The sequence below is a fragment of the Aristolochia californica genome, unplaced genomic scaffold, assembly GCF_029961685.1.
Source record: "Aristolochia californica isolate CCGP_79_NKW_82.1479 unplaced genomic scaffold, dmAriCali1.0.hap1 SCAF_12, whole genome shotgun sequence".
NCBI classification, from domain to species: Eukaryota; Viridiplantae; Streptophyta; class Magnoliopsida; order Piperales; family Aristolochiaceae; genus Aristolochia; species Aristolochia californica.
The window spans coordinates 2,464,307-2,480,111 of record NW_027181793.1 but is presented as its reverse complement, the minus strand read 5'-3'; the positions used below and the strand labels follow the sequence as shown (position 1 = coordinate 2,480,111).

Genomic DNA, 15,805 nt, shown 5'->3' with positions numbered 1-15,805 from the left:
TTGATGATTGGTCATGCTTTATAATTTCTACCTTCTAGTACTCTAGATGAACGATCATGTGCATAAAGGATGATTGTTCTTGCATTATTATATGGACTCTGCCTTACAACATAATCGATGAACACTCGTGCTCATAAAAAAATGAGTTATCAAGCTTGACATTGAAGATTTGTTGCGTACTAGATGATTAATCATACATTTAGGACAATTATCGATCAGATCCTTAGGCAATGTATGTAATTAAGCTCTAAGTATGAGTTAGGCCAAAACAAGGAATTTATTGTTTCTAAAACATTTGTATGTGAATTTCAAATTAAATATGGTTTTAGCTAATAGTTCAAAGCATGTTTTTACCTAATAATTAGAAATTGGCTAGTTATCCTCTTCTATAGCTAGAATTCTTGAGATTTTTTTGTGAAATTTAGAGTCTAAATTTTCAAGTCTTTATGCAAATCTTTGTTGTTAAACAGGTGACTCAAACCTAATCTATTTCTTAAACACGTAAGAAAATTGAACTCAAACTTGAAGTATGCTTTAGATTAAGGTCGGGTTTGAGTCAACCCACTTAAAAATCTAAAAAAATAGAAATACATAAAATATTTTTATTAAAATAAATATATAAACAAGAAAATAATAGAAATTAAGAAAAATAACTAATAAATAAGTTGATTTAAGTAGTAAAAAACATAAGAATCAAGGGTAAGTTTCAAATATATCAAAGCTTATTGGTAGGTAAATTATTTTTACACCCTTTTGAACAATTGAATCATAACATCAGTTGTCTTCAAGCTTAAACTGGATCCATTTACAATTTAGATCGAGTAAAGATGAAATAAATGATTCACATTTAGATCTGAAGACCGGTCGGCGTAGTAAATTCAAATTCTTTTTTCCAAATTAATCTACTCTCCAGGACAAGAACCTAAACCAACCAAACAAATAAAACATCAATGAAGCTGACAGAAGAGAGCCAAAGATGTAATCTCTCCCTAGTTATGGCTTTGAACAAAGAAAGCCAGACCAAAGTAATGAAATGTATAGGATGTCAGGAAGAATGTGAGACCAAGTCATTAAAATCATTAAAACCAGGTCCGATTATTAAGAAGAAGAAAAACCCATTAAATGAGGATTCTAAACGCTTCATTAAAAGGAAAGATAGATAAAGCATGCAAGGGGAAACAGTGCCGGAATCAGAATTCTCACTTCCCATTTAATTTCAAGGCCTTTATTACTTTCTGCATTCGGCAATCTGGATTCTGCATTTTCCACTAACCAACCCAACTCCTTCACATGCCTCCTCTGAACTCGTCACACTTCCCGAAAACTCCATAAAGGGACGTGATTGCATGGCGGGTCGGCGCTGACTTAGAACGACGAATTTGCATGGAACCTGCATCTGCATGTTCCCATTAGAGAATTATGGGTTTTTAGATTTGGGCAAATGCAAAATGTGATTTTTTTTCCTTCTTAAAGATGAAACATGTTCTATTTATATATGACAAGGTAATAATGAGTATACTAATTTGTTGAAAAGGATGACTAAATTGGACTTAGTATAATACGAAGTTTCCGTCAAATTTTAAAATAAGAAACTCGATAACCAAACAAACTTGATTGACTATTGAGATTTCAATCGGTTTTCATAATTTGAGTCACACAGGGGAGAAACCAAGTGTTATGGTCCTGGGTTAAGTACCTATGTCTTCCGCTCCTAACATGCCGGTCTTTTGGGTAGGACTAGGTGTTTAACACTAAGGTACCCCTGGTCCCTGGTCCCTGATCAAGGTGGTGGAGAAAGAGAGGGATGTCGGGTAAAGAAAGAGGGAGAGAGCTCTTGGGATAAAAACGAATAGGCTAGGGACGAATTACGAGAAGAGGAAAGGTTTGATGTTCAACTCTTGTTTAAAGTTGTGGGAGGAGTTTTACAATGGTTACTATGCATTTAGGGCTACAAGCTTTATGAAAGAAAATATATAAATGAACATACATCAACTTACATAATTATACCCTTATGTCGTCCCTATGAAGATCACTTTATTTACCTGATTTGCCACCTCTAGATGTGGGGGATGAGTTCTCTCTTTGTACCCTTTGTGTCACCCTTCATGGATGACTTCTAACGAAGAAGTCCATATAAATTTCTTATATTTGAGTCTTTCTAGTGAATGAACCGATTTATGGGATGGAGCAAGTGGACTAGGGGAACGAGCTCACATTTATTAACCCTGTGGAAGCAGGTAAAAGCATTAATTACCTTTCAATCGATCTCCTTCCTCTCCCTCCTCCCTCTTCTCTCGGCTATTAATCCTCGTCTTCCTCTCCCCTCTTCTCATCTCATCTCCTGTCCTTCTCTGTCTCTCTTTCAATATGGGTACCTCCACCTCTCCCGGTCTCTTGTTGCTGCTGCTGTTCTTCGTGTCTTTTTCCACGTCTGCTTCTGCTCAGGAGGTGGATGCTTCACCGGTGGCTCGAGGAAGAAGGGACAAAGAGCTGGTCCCGGCAATGTTTGTCTTTGGTGATTCTCTAATAGACAACGGGAACAACAACGACATCCCGTCGTTCGCCAAGGCCAATTACTATCCGTACGGGATTGATTTCTCCGGCGGGCCTACCGGGAGGTTCTCTAATGGCTACACCACCGTCGACGAGATCGGTCGGTTCCTTTCTCTTTCCTTTTCCAACTTCAAATTTGTTAAAATATTAAACTCTGAACTGGTCTTTTCTTCTCCCTGTATTTTAACATCCGCACAGCTGTGGCGATATATATTCTACGAACTTTCTTTATGACTTCACTCTGGTTTTCTCCCGCTCTCTTTCTCTCTATAAACGACTTCAATGAGTTTATCTGTGTCTTAACAGATATTCAATAAGGTTCTTATCTAAATTTACCTTGCTTACTGGTTTTAATTAGTGACTGTTCCCAACTCCCTCCTCCCTCCCTCTTTCTCTCTCTCTCTCTCTCTCTCTCTCTCTCTCTCTCGCTCCTTTTCATAGAAGTGTAACAGTAGCCTTTTCTTACCTGCAATATTCCCATTTTGATCGATTCTGAGCAAAACCTTTTATCGTCAGTAAGAATTAATATCATCTCCGGAGCAAGTTTCCTTTTCCAGAGTGAACTTTCGTCGTTTAGGCATTCATCTCATTGATCTCAGTTTGCACCGGTTTCATTCCTGCGACCATAAATAACTGCTTCTGTAATCTGGCCCTCAATCAGTACTCTTAAGAGACAAAATTAACCAATCATTTATTGTTACTGGTCATTGGTACATCTTGATTTTTGTTTCTTAATTGTTCCTTTACTCTTGTTTTAAGTTTCGGGGTTGATTTCCGGAATTGACCCTTGTAGGCTTCATGCCGTAATTAACCGGGAAGCTTACTGTTCTCCCTGTTGCAGCTGATCTATTGGGGCTTCCATTGATTCCGGCATTCTCAGAAGCTTCTGGAGAACAAGCGTTGCACGGGGTCAACTACGCTTCCGCCGCTGCCGGAATTTTGGATGCCACCGGCAGGAATTTCGTAAGCATAATGAAGCCATTTTAACATTCCTGGTCAAATGGGAAACTCCGAAGTCCAAACCCAGTTTGGTGAGGCTGTAATCAGTGTGTAAATTTCAGGTGGGGAGGACACCCTTCAACCAGCAGATCCAGAACTTCGAGATGACTCTGGATCAGATCACGGACCGATTAGGGGCGGCGGATGTTTCTGACTCTATCACCAAATGCATCTTCTTTGTTGGGATGGGGAGCAACGATTACCTTAACAACTACTTAATGCCCAATTATCAAACACGTAACCAGTATAACACTCAACAGTTTGCCAATCTACTCATTCAGCAGTACACTAAGCAACTCACAGTAAGCGTCTTTCTCGATTAACAGTGTTCTTCTCTCATATATAGATCCAATTCCTCACACATTCAGTTGCAGAATCTTTATAATCTGGGAGCAAGAAAGGTTATCATCTCTTCCGTGGGATTACTAGGCTGTATACCTAGCATTCTCGCACAAGACGCCAATGGCCAATGCTCCGACGCCGTCAACCGACTCGTCCTCCCTTTCAACAACAACATCCGATCAATGGTGAACAGTCTGAATGCCAATCTCCCCGGAGCAAAGTTCATCTACATCGACATCTACAACATGTTTCGACAGATTTTGGGCAACCCCAGATCGTTTGGTACGTAGGCTAGCATCTCCTCTCTAACTACGTTTCAGATTTCCTTACAGAGATCACTAATTCGAAATATTCTTTCTGGGTGCTTCAGGATTCAGCGTGGTTGATCGAGGATGCTGCGGCATTGGGCGGAACAGCGGCCAGATCACTTGTCTTCCCTTCCAGACGCCATGCGCAAATCGAAATGAGTACGTCTTCTGGGATGCCTTCCATCCAACTGCCGCCGTCAATATCATAGTGGCGAAGATGGCATTCTCTGGAAATAACCAAGCTGCTTACCCCATGAATATACAACAACTCGCAAATCTGGACCTTCAATCCAACTGAGTTACCTTCGGCTTCAGCTCTGTCGAGAAACTGATCACAGCAGAGTCAAATGTGAGGTTAAAAATCTCAAAATAGATGAAATTTGTTTTGGGTTGGACTTTCTCCTTTTCCCAGTTATGGCTGTCAACCGCTTCTCCACTGATTTGCAGTATGTTGCCCAGGAGATATACTTTTTTCCTCCCTTACGTTAATTTTACAGATAAGAAAGAAGAACGTATCCCATTTAATAGGATTTTAAAAATCAATATGCTATGGTAGATAATGTCTTGGATATTGGAGGGACTCATACATTATATAGATACGTTATATCTCGAGAATTTTGGGAAAGTATCCTTTTAAAAAAAATTATTTACCAAAATACCCATCATCTAAACTTATTCGTCCAAATACTTAATTTTGACTAGATCAAAATAATGACTTGCCATGCTAGACAAGAAAAACTAGAGAAGCACGGAGAAGAAGACGGAATGGGAGAAAAATGAGGAAAAAAGAAAGAAAGAAGAAAAAGAGGAAGAATAGGGTTGATGTGGTTTTACGGTGTTAAGTTGTGGAGTCTAATTAATGCTTTGAGTGTGTGTGATATCTCTTGTAAACTACTTCATCATCATAGTGAATAATTGTAGCGACGAAAGACAGGAAGTAGTCTCACCTTGAGGCGAACCTGTATAAATTTTTTATTTTTTGTGCTTGATTATTTCTTCTTCTGCGATTATTATTGCTCTTGTTAGTATTGAAGTCGGGCATCTAATTCATAACATACGGAGGGTCCTTTCGCATGTTCTGAAAAAAAGATGACAACGGTGAGTCTAAGTCTCGCACTTTGCTCGGATTGACTCGGTACCTGACTCGAGTTAACTTGGTCTCATGAGTCAGCCTGACTTGGCCATCTCACTCGTGACTTAGCATGTCTCATTTTTTACTTGGCTTAACTCAGGATCATATGCTTCCTTATTCAAGGATGTTGGAAGATGGGCTCAAGCCCACACAACCAACAAAGGCTCATATGTCTAAAAAAGGTGGAAGATGGGCTCAACCCCACAAACCAAGGAGAAGACCACACATTCAAGAATGGTGGCATGATGGTAAATAAAGAGTCATATCATAAAGATGGCACTGATGTAATTAGTTTAAGTTTCAGGGGCATAATTATAATATTGTAGTTTTACTCATCTATAAATAGAACTACAGGGGGAGGGTTAAGACACAAGTCCATAACCTCATTCTTCCTCTTGTTTTTTCCCCAACATGTCTTCTCTCCTTTTCACCATGAGCTAATTCAAGGAGTCCTGAAAATCAACATGGTATCAGATAATTGATTTTCAGACTCATAGTTATGGTGTTTTTAGATTTCCAAACTTTTAATTGTTCCTTTTTTTGCTTCCACAATCTATTACTCGAACAATCTATTGTTTTTTTTTCCTCTTACTTTGTTGATTCTGTTTGATCACCATTAATCTCATATTACTATTGCATGAAGGTGATCTTATCATTAGCCAGGAGCGCTTTCTTGCTGATTACGCTAATGTTGGTGGAGGTGCTCTCTCCCATACCGGGAAGCTCGAAGGATAATAATTACTAAGCATCTATTAACCATCGTGGAGGTATATCCTGCCAGGTTCAAAACGAGTGGGGGAAGAAAGTGGTCTGAACTCTTCTTCTCTTGATCATTATTTTTTGGAGAAAAAAGGCATTAATTGTCTTCCTTTTGCCTGATGGGAAAGATCGAATAGTTGCTCATCATTTGCTTCTTCTGTGGCCAAGATTTATTCGCTACATCAAGCCTAGCCTTGATCTCATCAACACAGTGATAATAATCGACACTCTCTCCTGCCATTGCCTTCCTAAAACCTCATTCTTCCTCCTTTTTTCTCCCCAACATGCCTTATCTCCTTTTCACCATGAGCTAATTCATGGAGTCCTGAAAACTTGTGACTGCTCATTTTTTTTCTTCCACAATCTATTACTCCAATAATCGATTGTTGTTTTTTTTCTCTTACTTCAATTTGTTGATTCTTTCTGATCGCCATTAATCTAATATTACTGTTGCACGAAGGTGATCTTATCATTAGCCAGGAGCACTTTCTTTTTTATTACACTAATGTTGGTGGAGGTTTTCTCTCCCATAGCGGGAACCTCGAAGGATACTGATTACTAAGTGTCTATTAACCATCGTGGAGGTAAAATCTGTCGGGTTCAAAACGAGTGGGGAAGAGAGTGACCTGAACTCTTCTTCTCTTGATCATTTTTTTAGAGAAAAAAGGCATTGCTCGTCTTCCTTCTGCTTGACGGAAAAGATCGAATAGTTGCTCATCATTTGCTTCTTCTGTGGCCAAGCTTTATTCTGTACATAAAGCCTTGCCTTGTTCTCATCAACACAGAGATAATAATCGACACTCTCCTACCATTGCCTTACTAAAAGCTCATTCTTCCTCCTATTTTCTCCCCAACATGCTTTCTCTCCTTTTCACCATGAGCTAATCCATGGAGTCCTGAAAACTTGTTACTGCTCGTTTTTTTGCTTCCACAATCTATTACTCCAATAATCTATTGTTGGTTTTCTCTCTTACTTTAATTTTCTGATTCTGTCTGATCGCCATTAATCTCATATTACTATTGCCAAAATGTGATCTTATCATTATCCATGAGCACTTTCTTTTTGATTTCGCCAATGTTGGCGGAGGTGCTCTCTCCCATAGCGGGAAGCTCGAAGGATACTAATTACTGAGCTTCTAGTGAAGGTAAAACCTGCCAGGTTCAAAACAAGTGGGGGAAGAGAGTGGCCTGAGATTTTCTTCTCTTGATCATTTTTTTTTGGAGAAAAAAAGGCATTGCTCGTCTTCCTTCTGCCTGATGGGAAAGATCAAATAGTTGATCATCATTTACTTCTTCTATGGCTAAGCTTTATTCATTGCATCAAGCTTCGCCTTGATCTCATCAACACAGTGATAATAATTGACACTCTCTTTTGCCATTGCCTTTTTAAAATAAGCCACAAATGACTCCATCTCAGCTGCAATCTCATAATCAACGAGAGGGAAAAGAGACGTCTTCTGTGACAATCAAATCTCCTCTGACTTCTTTATGAACATGTTCTCCGGTGTCTTGCTACTAGTTCTTCAAGAGTATCCTCTTGAGCAAAGGATTTTCCGTGACTTGGTTCATTGCTGCAACTCATATCATCGAGCTCATTGCCATTTTTTGGACTCTTTTCATTGTTGTCTGATTTCTATCCTGAGCATTACTCTCTTTCTCTATTGCAGATACTGTTGTTGGCATGAGTTCTTCTAGAGGAGGACTTCTTCCTCTGGAATGGTCTTCCAGATCCATAAAAAAGAGGAAGAAGTCCTCTGTAGTTACGGCCTTGAAGATGATCCGAGAGACTGGTTAGAAGTACATGTAATTTGTGATTATAAATACAGATGTAATTGTATGAAATAAAATAAGAAAGAAAAAAAATCGATTTTACAAGAGTTTACATGGTATTAGAGAGGGTCTGAACCAGAGATTGGATTCGGCGATGACATAGGAGAGAAAATTTCTACTGCGGAGATTCCTATGCCTGCTACTTCTTCGATGTGAACGGATTGTTGAGAATGGAGGCTTAAGCTCAAAGTCGGAGACCTCTCCCACTATCGATGGTGCTCGCGGGGACAATGACTTGTGCAATGAAAGATCTCTCATCCTGCACGACTCAAAGGTAGCATAGCGGGGACGATGAACCTTTAAAATTAAATCCCGCTTCCCCACTGCCGACGACGTTCGTGGGGACGATGACCTGCGCAATGAAAGATCTCTCATCCATGTGGCTCAGAGGCAGCACCGCGGGGATGATGAACCTTCGAAATTAAACCCGCCCAAAATTAGGGAGCGGGATTTAATTTCGAAGCCCAACGACTCAGACCGGACCGGACTGGACTCGGGCCAACCTAACTCAGACCAGACTCATACTGGACCAGACTCAGACACAGACATGACCGGATTCAAACTGCACCAGACTTGACCCGGACCAGATTCAGACAGGACTTGACTCAGACCAGACTCAGACCAAGATTTGACTTGGACTGGACTCGGCCTATCCCAGGTTGTTGAGATGTATATCTCAGACAAAGACAAATTGGGGTATTTGAACAGTGATCTCCCTCAACCTCCTCAGACGGATGTGGACCCAGGTAATGTTCTCCTCAAATCCACTAGAGAAGATGATTGTAGAGCGTGGATACTTGACTCTAGAGCAACAGACTATATGACATTTGATGCAAATGATTTTTCTCAACACACTGCTCCTTGGCGAAATAGCATTGCCAACGCTAATGGAGTTATCTCTCCGGTAACAGGGGCTGGAATGGTGATGCTATCACCGGACCTACCATTATCTAATGCACTACTCATACCCTCTCTTTCTCAAAAGTTACTATTAATGAGTAAAGTTACCAACGAGTTGAGTTGTGTTGTTCTTATTTACCCTACATTTTATCTTATTCTGGATACTCTCTCCAAGGAGATCATTAGGTATGGTACTAAGAGGAGGGGGACTCTATTACATGAAAGATTTCAGTGTAGGTCATGCATATCACATGCGGCACCCAAGCGACCTCAAAGGGAAACAAATTTTGATGTGGCACCGTCATTTAGGCCATCCTTCATTTGGGTAATTGAAACATATGTTTCCCAATCTATTTTCGAATTTGTCAGTTCTAGATTTTAACTGCGAGACTTGCATTCTAGCTAAAAGTCATTGAGTCAATTATCCGTTAAGTATGAATAAGAGCGGTGATCCTTTCACTATAATTCACTTTGATGTGTGAGGTCCTTCCCCCAAAGATGCTAGGTCTGGTGTTCGTTGGTTTCTCATATTTGTTTATGACTGCACACGAATGACTTGGCTTTACTTGTTGAAACACAAGGATAAGGTCTTTCCTACCTTTCAATCCTTTCATAAGATGATCCAAACACAGTTCTCTACCAACATTCGAATTCTTCGATCTGATAATGGTGGAGAATATGTGAATCATCAGTTTCGTGATTATTTCCAACACCATGGACTGATTAATGAAACCTCGTGCCCCAAACTCCTCAGTAAAATGGTATTGCAGAGAGAGAAAATTGCCATATTTTTTAAATAGCTCAAGCTCTTTTACTTGGGGCTCAAGTGCCTAGCCATCATTGGCCTGGTGATGTTACTACGGTGGTCTACCTCATTAACCGCATGCCTTCCAAAATTTTTGAGTTTAAGACTCCCCTATAGGCCCTGTCAAACTATGTTTCATTACCCTTAGTGCTAATGCTCACCCCCCCCAAATTTTTGGTGGCGTTGTGTTCGTTAATCTCCACAAAAACCAACGCTCGAAACCTCGATCCATGTAGCATTCGGTGTATGTTTTAGGGATATGCAGTCCATAAAAAAGGGCACCATTGCAATGATCCAACTATTCAACACACATATATACCTATGGATGTTATGTTCCTTGAACCCAAAACTTTCTATTCGTTCGCTACATCCATTTTTTCTCTTCAGGGGAAAACAAGAGAAGAAGAGTTGAATTGGATGACATTTGACTGGTTCAAGGACACTGATATAGCAACCACTATGGAACCAGATCTAGAGAAATCCTCAGAAATTGATGATGAAGCAATACCCCTCTTCCCCTTAGTATCTAATTACCCACCTCTTGAGAATATCATTGTGGTAAGTAATCCAGTCACACTTCAAAATTTTAATGATATGGCTACTCCTGTTGGCTATGAATTACTTGTCAAGCGCAATCGGGGTGAACCACCAAATAGATATTCCCTCGAAGTGAAGGAGAAAAAATTGAAATATCCTATTGCCAATTATGTGTCTACAAAAGAACTGTTTGAACCCCTCAAGCAGTTTGTAAATGAACTCTCCTCACACCATGACCCCACAAGTGTTGATGAAGCTTTAAAAGACCCTATGTGGGTTTAAGCCATGAAGGAAGAAATGAAGGCATTAGTGAAAATGCGACCTGCAGTCTTGTTGCTTTAACTGAAGGTAAAAAAACAGTGGGGTGTAAATGGGTATTCTCCATCAAATACAAATCCGATGGAGCAGCTGAACGGTAAAAGACAAGGCTAGTAGCAAAAGGATATACACAAATATATGGCGTGGATTATCAAGAGACATTCTCATCGATGGCCAAATTGAATATTGTTAAAGTTTTGTTATCTCTTGCAGCTAATCTTGATTAGCCACTACACCAATTTGATGTTAAAAATATTTTTCTTCATGGAGATCTTGTCGAAGAAATCTACATGGATGTTCCTCCAGGATATATAGCAAATTTTGAAGCAAGGACGGTGTGCAAACTCCAACGAACTCTATATGGCTTGAAGCAATATCCTAGAGCGTGGTTTGGGAGAGAGTTTGGCAATGCAGAAATATGGTTTTAAATAAAGTAACTCAGATCATATGTCATTCTTAAAGCATCGATGAAGTAAAATAACAACTTTGATAGTATATATAGACGATATGATCATTACAAGAGATGATCTAGAAGAAATAGCAAGACTTCATGATCAATTGGCAATAAAATTTGAGATAAAAAAATTGGGAGGACTCAAATATTTTCTGGGGATTGAAGTTGCTAGGTCCAAGCAAGGCATATTCCTTTCCCAATGAAAATATATCCTAGATCTATTATCAGAAGTTGGACTACTGGAGTGTAAACCTGAAAATATCCCAATAATCCCAAATCATAAGCTTGGAGAATACCTAGACCAAGTGCTAACAGACAAAGGAAGATACCAGAGGTTGGTTGGGAAACTTATTTATCTCTCCCATACACGACCTAATATCGCCTATGCAGTAAGTGTAATAAGCGAATTCATGCATTGTCCTAGTGAAAATCATATGAATGCAGTGAATCAAATTCTTCGATACCTAAAGTCCTCCCCTGGGAAAGGACTTCTATTTTCAAGAAACCATCACCTAAGGGTTGAAGGTTATACAGATGCTGTTGGGTAGGGAATATTTCAGATAGAAGATCCACCTTAGGGTATTTTCCGTTTGTTGGAGGAAACCTAGTTACCTGGAGAAGTAAGAAACAAAAGGTGGTAGCGTTATCAAGTGCTGAAGCTGAGTTTCGTGGGATGGCTAAGGGTCTTTGTGAGCTTCCCTGGCTTCAGAGATTATTAACTAAAATTGGCTTTAGCCCAAACTATGAGATGAACTTATTCTGCAATAATAAGGTGGCAATTGATATTTTACATAACCCGGTTCAGCATGATCGGACTAAACATGTGGAAGTAGATCGACACTTCATCAAGCAAAACATTGAGGCAAAGATAATTCGATTTCCGTTTGTTAAATCTGAAGACCAGTTGGCAGACATACTTACAAAAGCAGTATGCAATAGGAAATTCTACAACTCACTTGGCCAAGTTGGGTATCAAAGATTTATACACACCAACTTGAGGGGGATTGTTGGTGTGAGTTCCTCCAAAGGAGGACTTCTTCCTCTGGAATGGTCTTCTAGATCCGTAAAAATAGAGGAAGAAGTCCTTTGTAGCTACAACCTCGGAGATGATCTGAGAGACTGGTTAGAAGTACCTGTAATTTTTGTATATAAATACAAATGTAATTGTATGAAATAAAATAAGAAAGAAAAGATAGATTTTAAAAGATTTTAAAATTGTGCTATGCTTGATCCAGCCTGTCGACTAGTTTATTTCGAGAAGATTACCGAGCTGGGCAAAATTATCTAACGTTTGTTTTGCAGTTGATCTATTGTTACGATGTCATTGATTACCTTTTACCAGATGAAAACTTCTCAGTGTGAGGAAGTCACATTGGTCATCGCTGATCATCCGAGATTGACTCTACCGGTATTATCTCCGAACGTTATAGGTAACGCTATCTCTTGAGATGTTGTTTTTTTCGAAAACTTCTTTAGTTTGTCTCCATCACCAACTCTATTTCTGCCGAAAAAAATCTCGGTTATTATTTTTTGGAAAATAATCTGCTGCAGTTAGATTTAATCTCAGAAGTCCTTCGCCATGCACCAGATTTGTTGTCGTTTCTAGACGACGAATCAACCTGTTGTCCCACATTGTTTGGAAGCCAGCGTTTCGGGGAAGACGAAGACACTGTGTTTGAATTAAAATTCTGCCAAGTTAGGTAACTCTTATTTTTAATCCAACGTCTTACTGTTCTATCGAGACTCGGACCGAACTGTGTCGAGTCAACTCAGACCTGAGTGTTTGGTTCCACCCATGTTAACTCAAGCCAACTTGCAGATAGCAGAAAAAAATGACCAAAGGAGTAACTTTCAAGATTGAGAATCATATAGAAATCTTACATCTTGTGTTAGGTAATAATGAGGATTTGTAGATACTTCCACTATTAATGTCCCACAGATCGGGAGAAGATGACCGAAATCGGCTTTTGGGAAGAGCTGGATACAGATGTCTGTGGCGATATTTTCAACCACATCGATTTGGTATCTTTGTTCTTCTCCATCTTCTTCTCCTTTTCTATCTCAAATCTTTCCCCGCTCTGATATCGTGTTAAAACTTAGGATTTCATGATATATAATCAAAGTAGAAGAGGATTAAGGGGTGAAATTTCTCTTGTAAACTACTTTATCATCATAGTGATTTCGTAACGGCGAAAGACAGGAAGTAGTTTCACCTTGAGGCTAACTTGTATAAATCTTGTATTTTTTGTGTTTGATTATTTCTTCTTTTGAAGTTATTATTGCTCTCATTAGTATTGAAGTAGGGCATCTAATTCCTAATATACGGAGGGTCCTTTCACGTGTTATGAAAAGAAGACGACAACGGCAAGTTCTATGTCTCCCACTATGCTCGGATTGACTCGGTACCTGACTCGAGTTAACTTGGTCTCATGAGTCAGCCTGGTCTCATGAGTCAGCCTGACTCGGCCATCTCAACTTAATCTCGTGACTCGACATGTCTCATTTTTTACTCGGCTTAACTCAGAATCATATGCTTCCTTATTCAAGGATGTTGGAAGATGGGCTCAAGCCCACACGACCAAAGAAGGCCCATATGACCAAAAGAGGAGGAAGATGGGCTCAACCCCATAAACAAAGGAGAAGGCCCATACATCCAAGAGTGGTGGCATGATGGTAAATAAAGAGTCATCTCATTAAGATGACACTGATCTAATTAGTTTAAGTTTCAAGGGCATAATTATGGTTCAAACACAAGTCCTTAACCATAATTCTTCTCTCCTTTTCACCATGAGCTAATCCAAGGAGTCCTGAAAATCAACATTGTATCAGATAATTGATTTTCAGACTCGTAGCTATGGTGTTTTAAAATTCCAAACTTGTTGCTAGTTTTTTGCTTCCACAATCTATTACTCGAATAATCTGTTGTTTTTTTCTCTTACTTTAATTTGTTGATTCTTTCTGATGGCCATTAATCTCATATTATTGTTGCACAAAGGTGATCTTATCACTAGCCCGGAGAGCTTTCTTCTTGATTATGCTAATGTTGGCGAAGGTGCTCACTCCCATAGCGGGAAGCTCAAAGGATACTGATTACTGAGCGTCTATTAACCATCATGGAGGTAAAACCTGCCAGGATCAAAATGAGAGGGGGAAGAGAGTAGTCTGAACTCTTCTTCTCTTGATCATTATTTTTTTGGAGAAAAAAGGCATTGCTCGTCTTCCTTCTGCCTAACGGGAAAGATCGAATAGTTGCTCCTCATTTGCTTCTTTCGTGGCCAAGCTTTATTCTCTGCATCAAGGTTCGTCTTGATCTCATCAACATAGTGATAATAATTGACACTCTCTCCTGCCATTGCCTTCCTAATATGAGCCACCAATGACTCCATCTCAGATGCAATCTCATAATCGACGATAAGGAAAAGTAAGCCTTCGGCTTCTTACGTGATGACCGAATCTCCTCTGACTTCTTTATGAAATGCATGTTCTCCAGCGTCTTGCTACTGTTTCTCCCAGAGTATGCTCTTTTAGTAGAGGAGTTTTTGTGACTTGGTTCATTGCTGCAACTTAGACCATCAAGCTCATTGCCATTTTTTGGACTCTCTTCATTGTTGTCTGATTTCTATCCTAACCATTACTGTCTCTATTACAGATATTGTGCTCTGCTTGATCCAGCTTGCCGGCTGGTTTATTTTGGGAAGATTGCTGAGGTAGGCAAAATTATCTAATGTTTGTCTTGAAGTTGATTTGTTGTTATGGTGTCGTTGATTACCTTCGACCAGACGACAACTTCTTAGTGTGAGGAAGTCACATTGGTCACCGCTGATCATCCGAGATTGACTTTGCCAGTATTATCTCCAAACGTTATTGGTAACGTTATCTCTCAAGATGCTGTTTTTTTTCGGAAACTTCTTTAGCTAGTCTCCACCATCAGCTCTGTTTCTGCGGGGAAAAAATCTCGGTTATTAATTTTGGAAAATAATCTGTTGTGAAGAAAAACAGAAAAAACTGGAGATGAAAAGTTCTTGAATACAATTGAAGAAGAAATTTTTTTATTTCTTTTTTTCTAACATACAGAACACACAGCTATGAGGAATACATGTTCTATTTAAACACAAAGTCAGGAATTATATTAAAAACTGGAATAACAAAAAATACATTTATTTTCGTATAACTGGTAGCATAAAATCCGAGACTATCTAAGAGTGATTTTTCTTAGAGATATCTAGTGTCAACATTCCAAGATATGATTCGAGAAATGCTCTGTGAGAATACTCCAAGATATGCTCTGTTTTGGATCCGAGATGTGCTCAATCAATTTGTTGAGATTTCCTTAACTAGTCAAACTACCATTTTGGGTTGAAGTTGTTGTCATTGATACCCCTTCATCCTTCAACGTCTCTCCACTATTGTAGCATGAATTGTGGGAGTTTTCAACCTTATCACTTCTATAGTTGCGCTCAGTGTTAACACTCCCTTGTGTCCCACAATTCACGCCTAGATGCGAGGTTGTGGCAATACCCTCCCTCAAACTATGCCGGGGTTGGAGGCAGAGTTTGGTTCGAAAGTTTATGAGTGCAGCCTTTGACATTGTTTTGGTGAAGAGGTCTGCTACTTGCTTTGTAGTGGAGATATGTTGAGTGATGAGAAGTCCAAGTGCAAGTCGTTCGAGCACAAAATGGTAATCCAACTCAATGTGTTTACTACAAGCATGAAATACCGGATTTATTGTCATGTGAAGAACACTTGTGTTATCACAGTAGAGAGTTGGTGTAGATGCCAATGGAATATGAAGATCTTTAAGGATAAATGACATCTATGTGAGTTCAGCAGTTGTATTTTCCATGGTGTGATATTCCGCTTTGGTGCTC

General features: G+C 39.4%; 1 protein-coding gene across 1 annotated transcript; it reads left to right on the top strand.

The window, feature by feature from the left end:
* The first annotated feature begins 2,478 nt into the window (after positions 1-2,478).
* LOC137946469 (GDSL esterase/lipase At1g71691-like) lies at positions 2,479-4,619 on the top strand. Its single transcript, XM_068792777.1, has 5 exons — positions 2,479-2,653; positions 3,395-3,516; positions 3,615-3,854; positions 3,927-4,176; positions 4,265-4,619. Exons 1-5 carry the CDS (start codon positions 2,503-2,505, stop codon positions 4,498-4,500), a joined length of 999 nt encoding a protein of 332 aa, XP_068648878.1. The 5' UTR covers positions 2,479-2,502; the 3' UTR covers positions 4,501-4,619.
* The last annotated feature ends 11,186 nt before the right edge of the window (positions 4,620-15,805 follow it).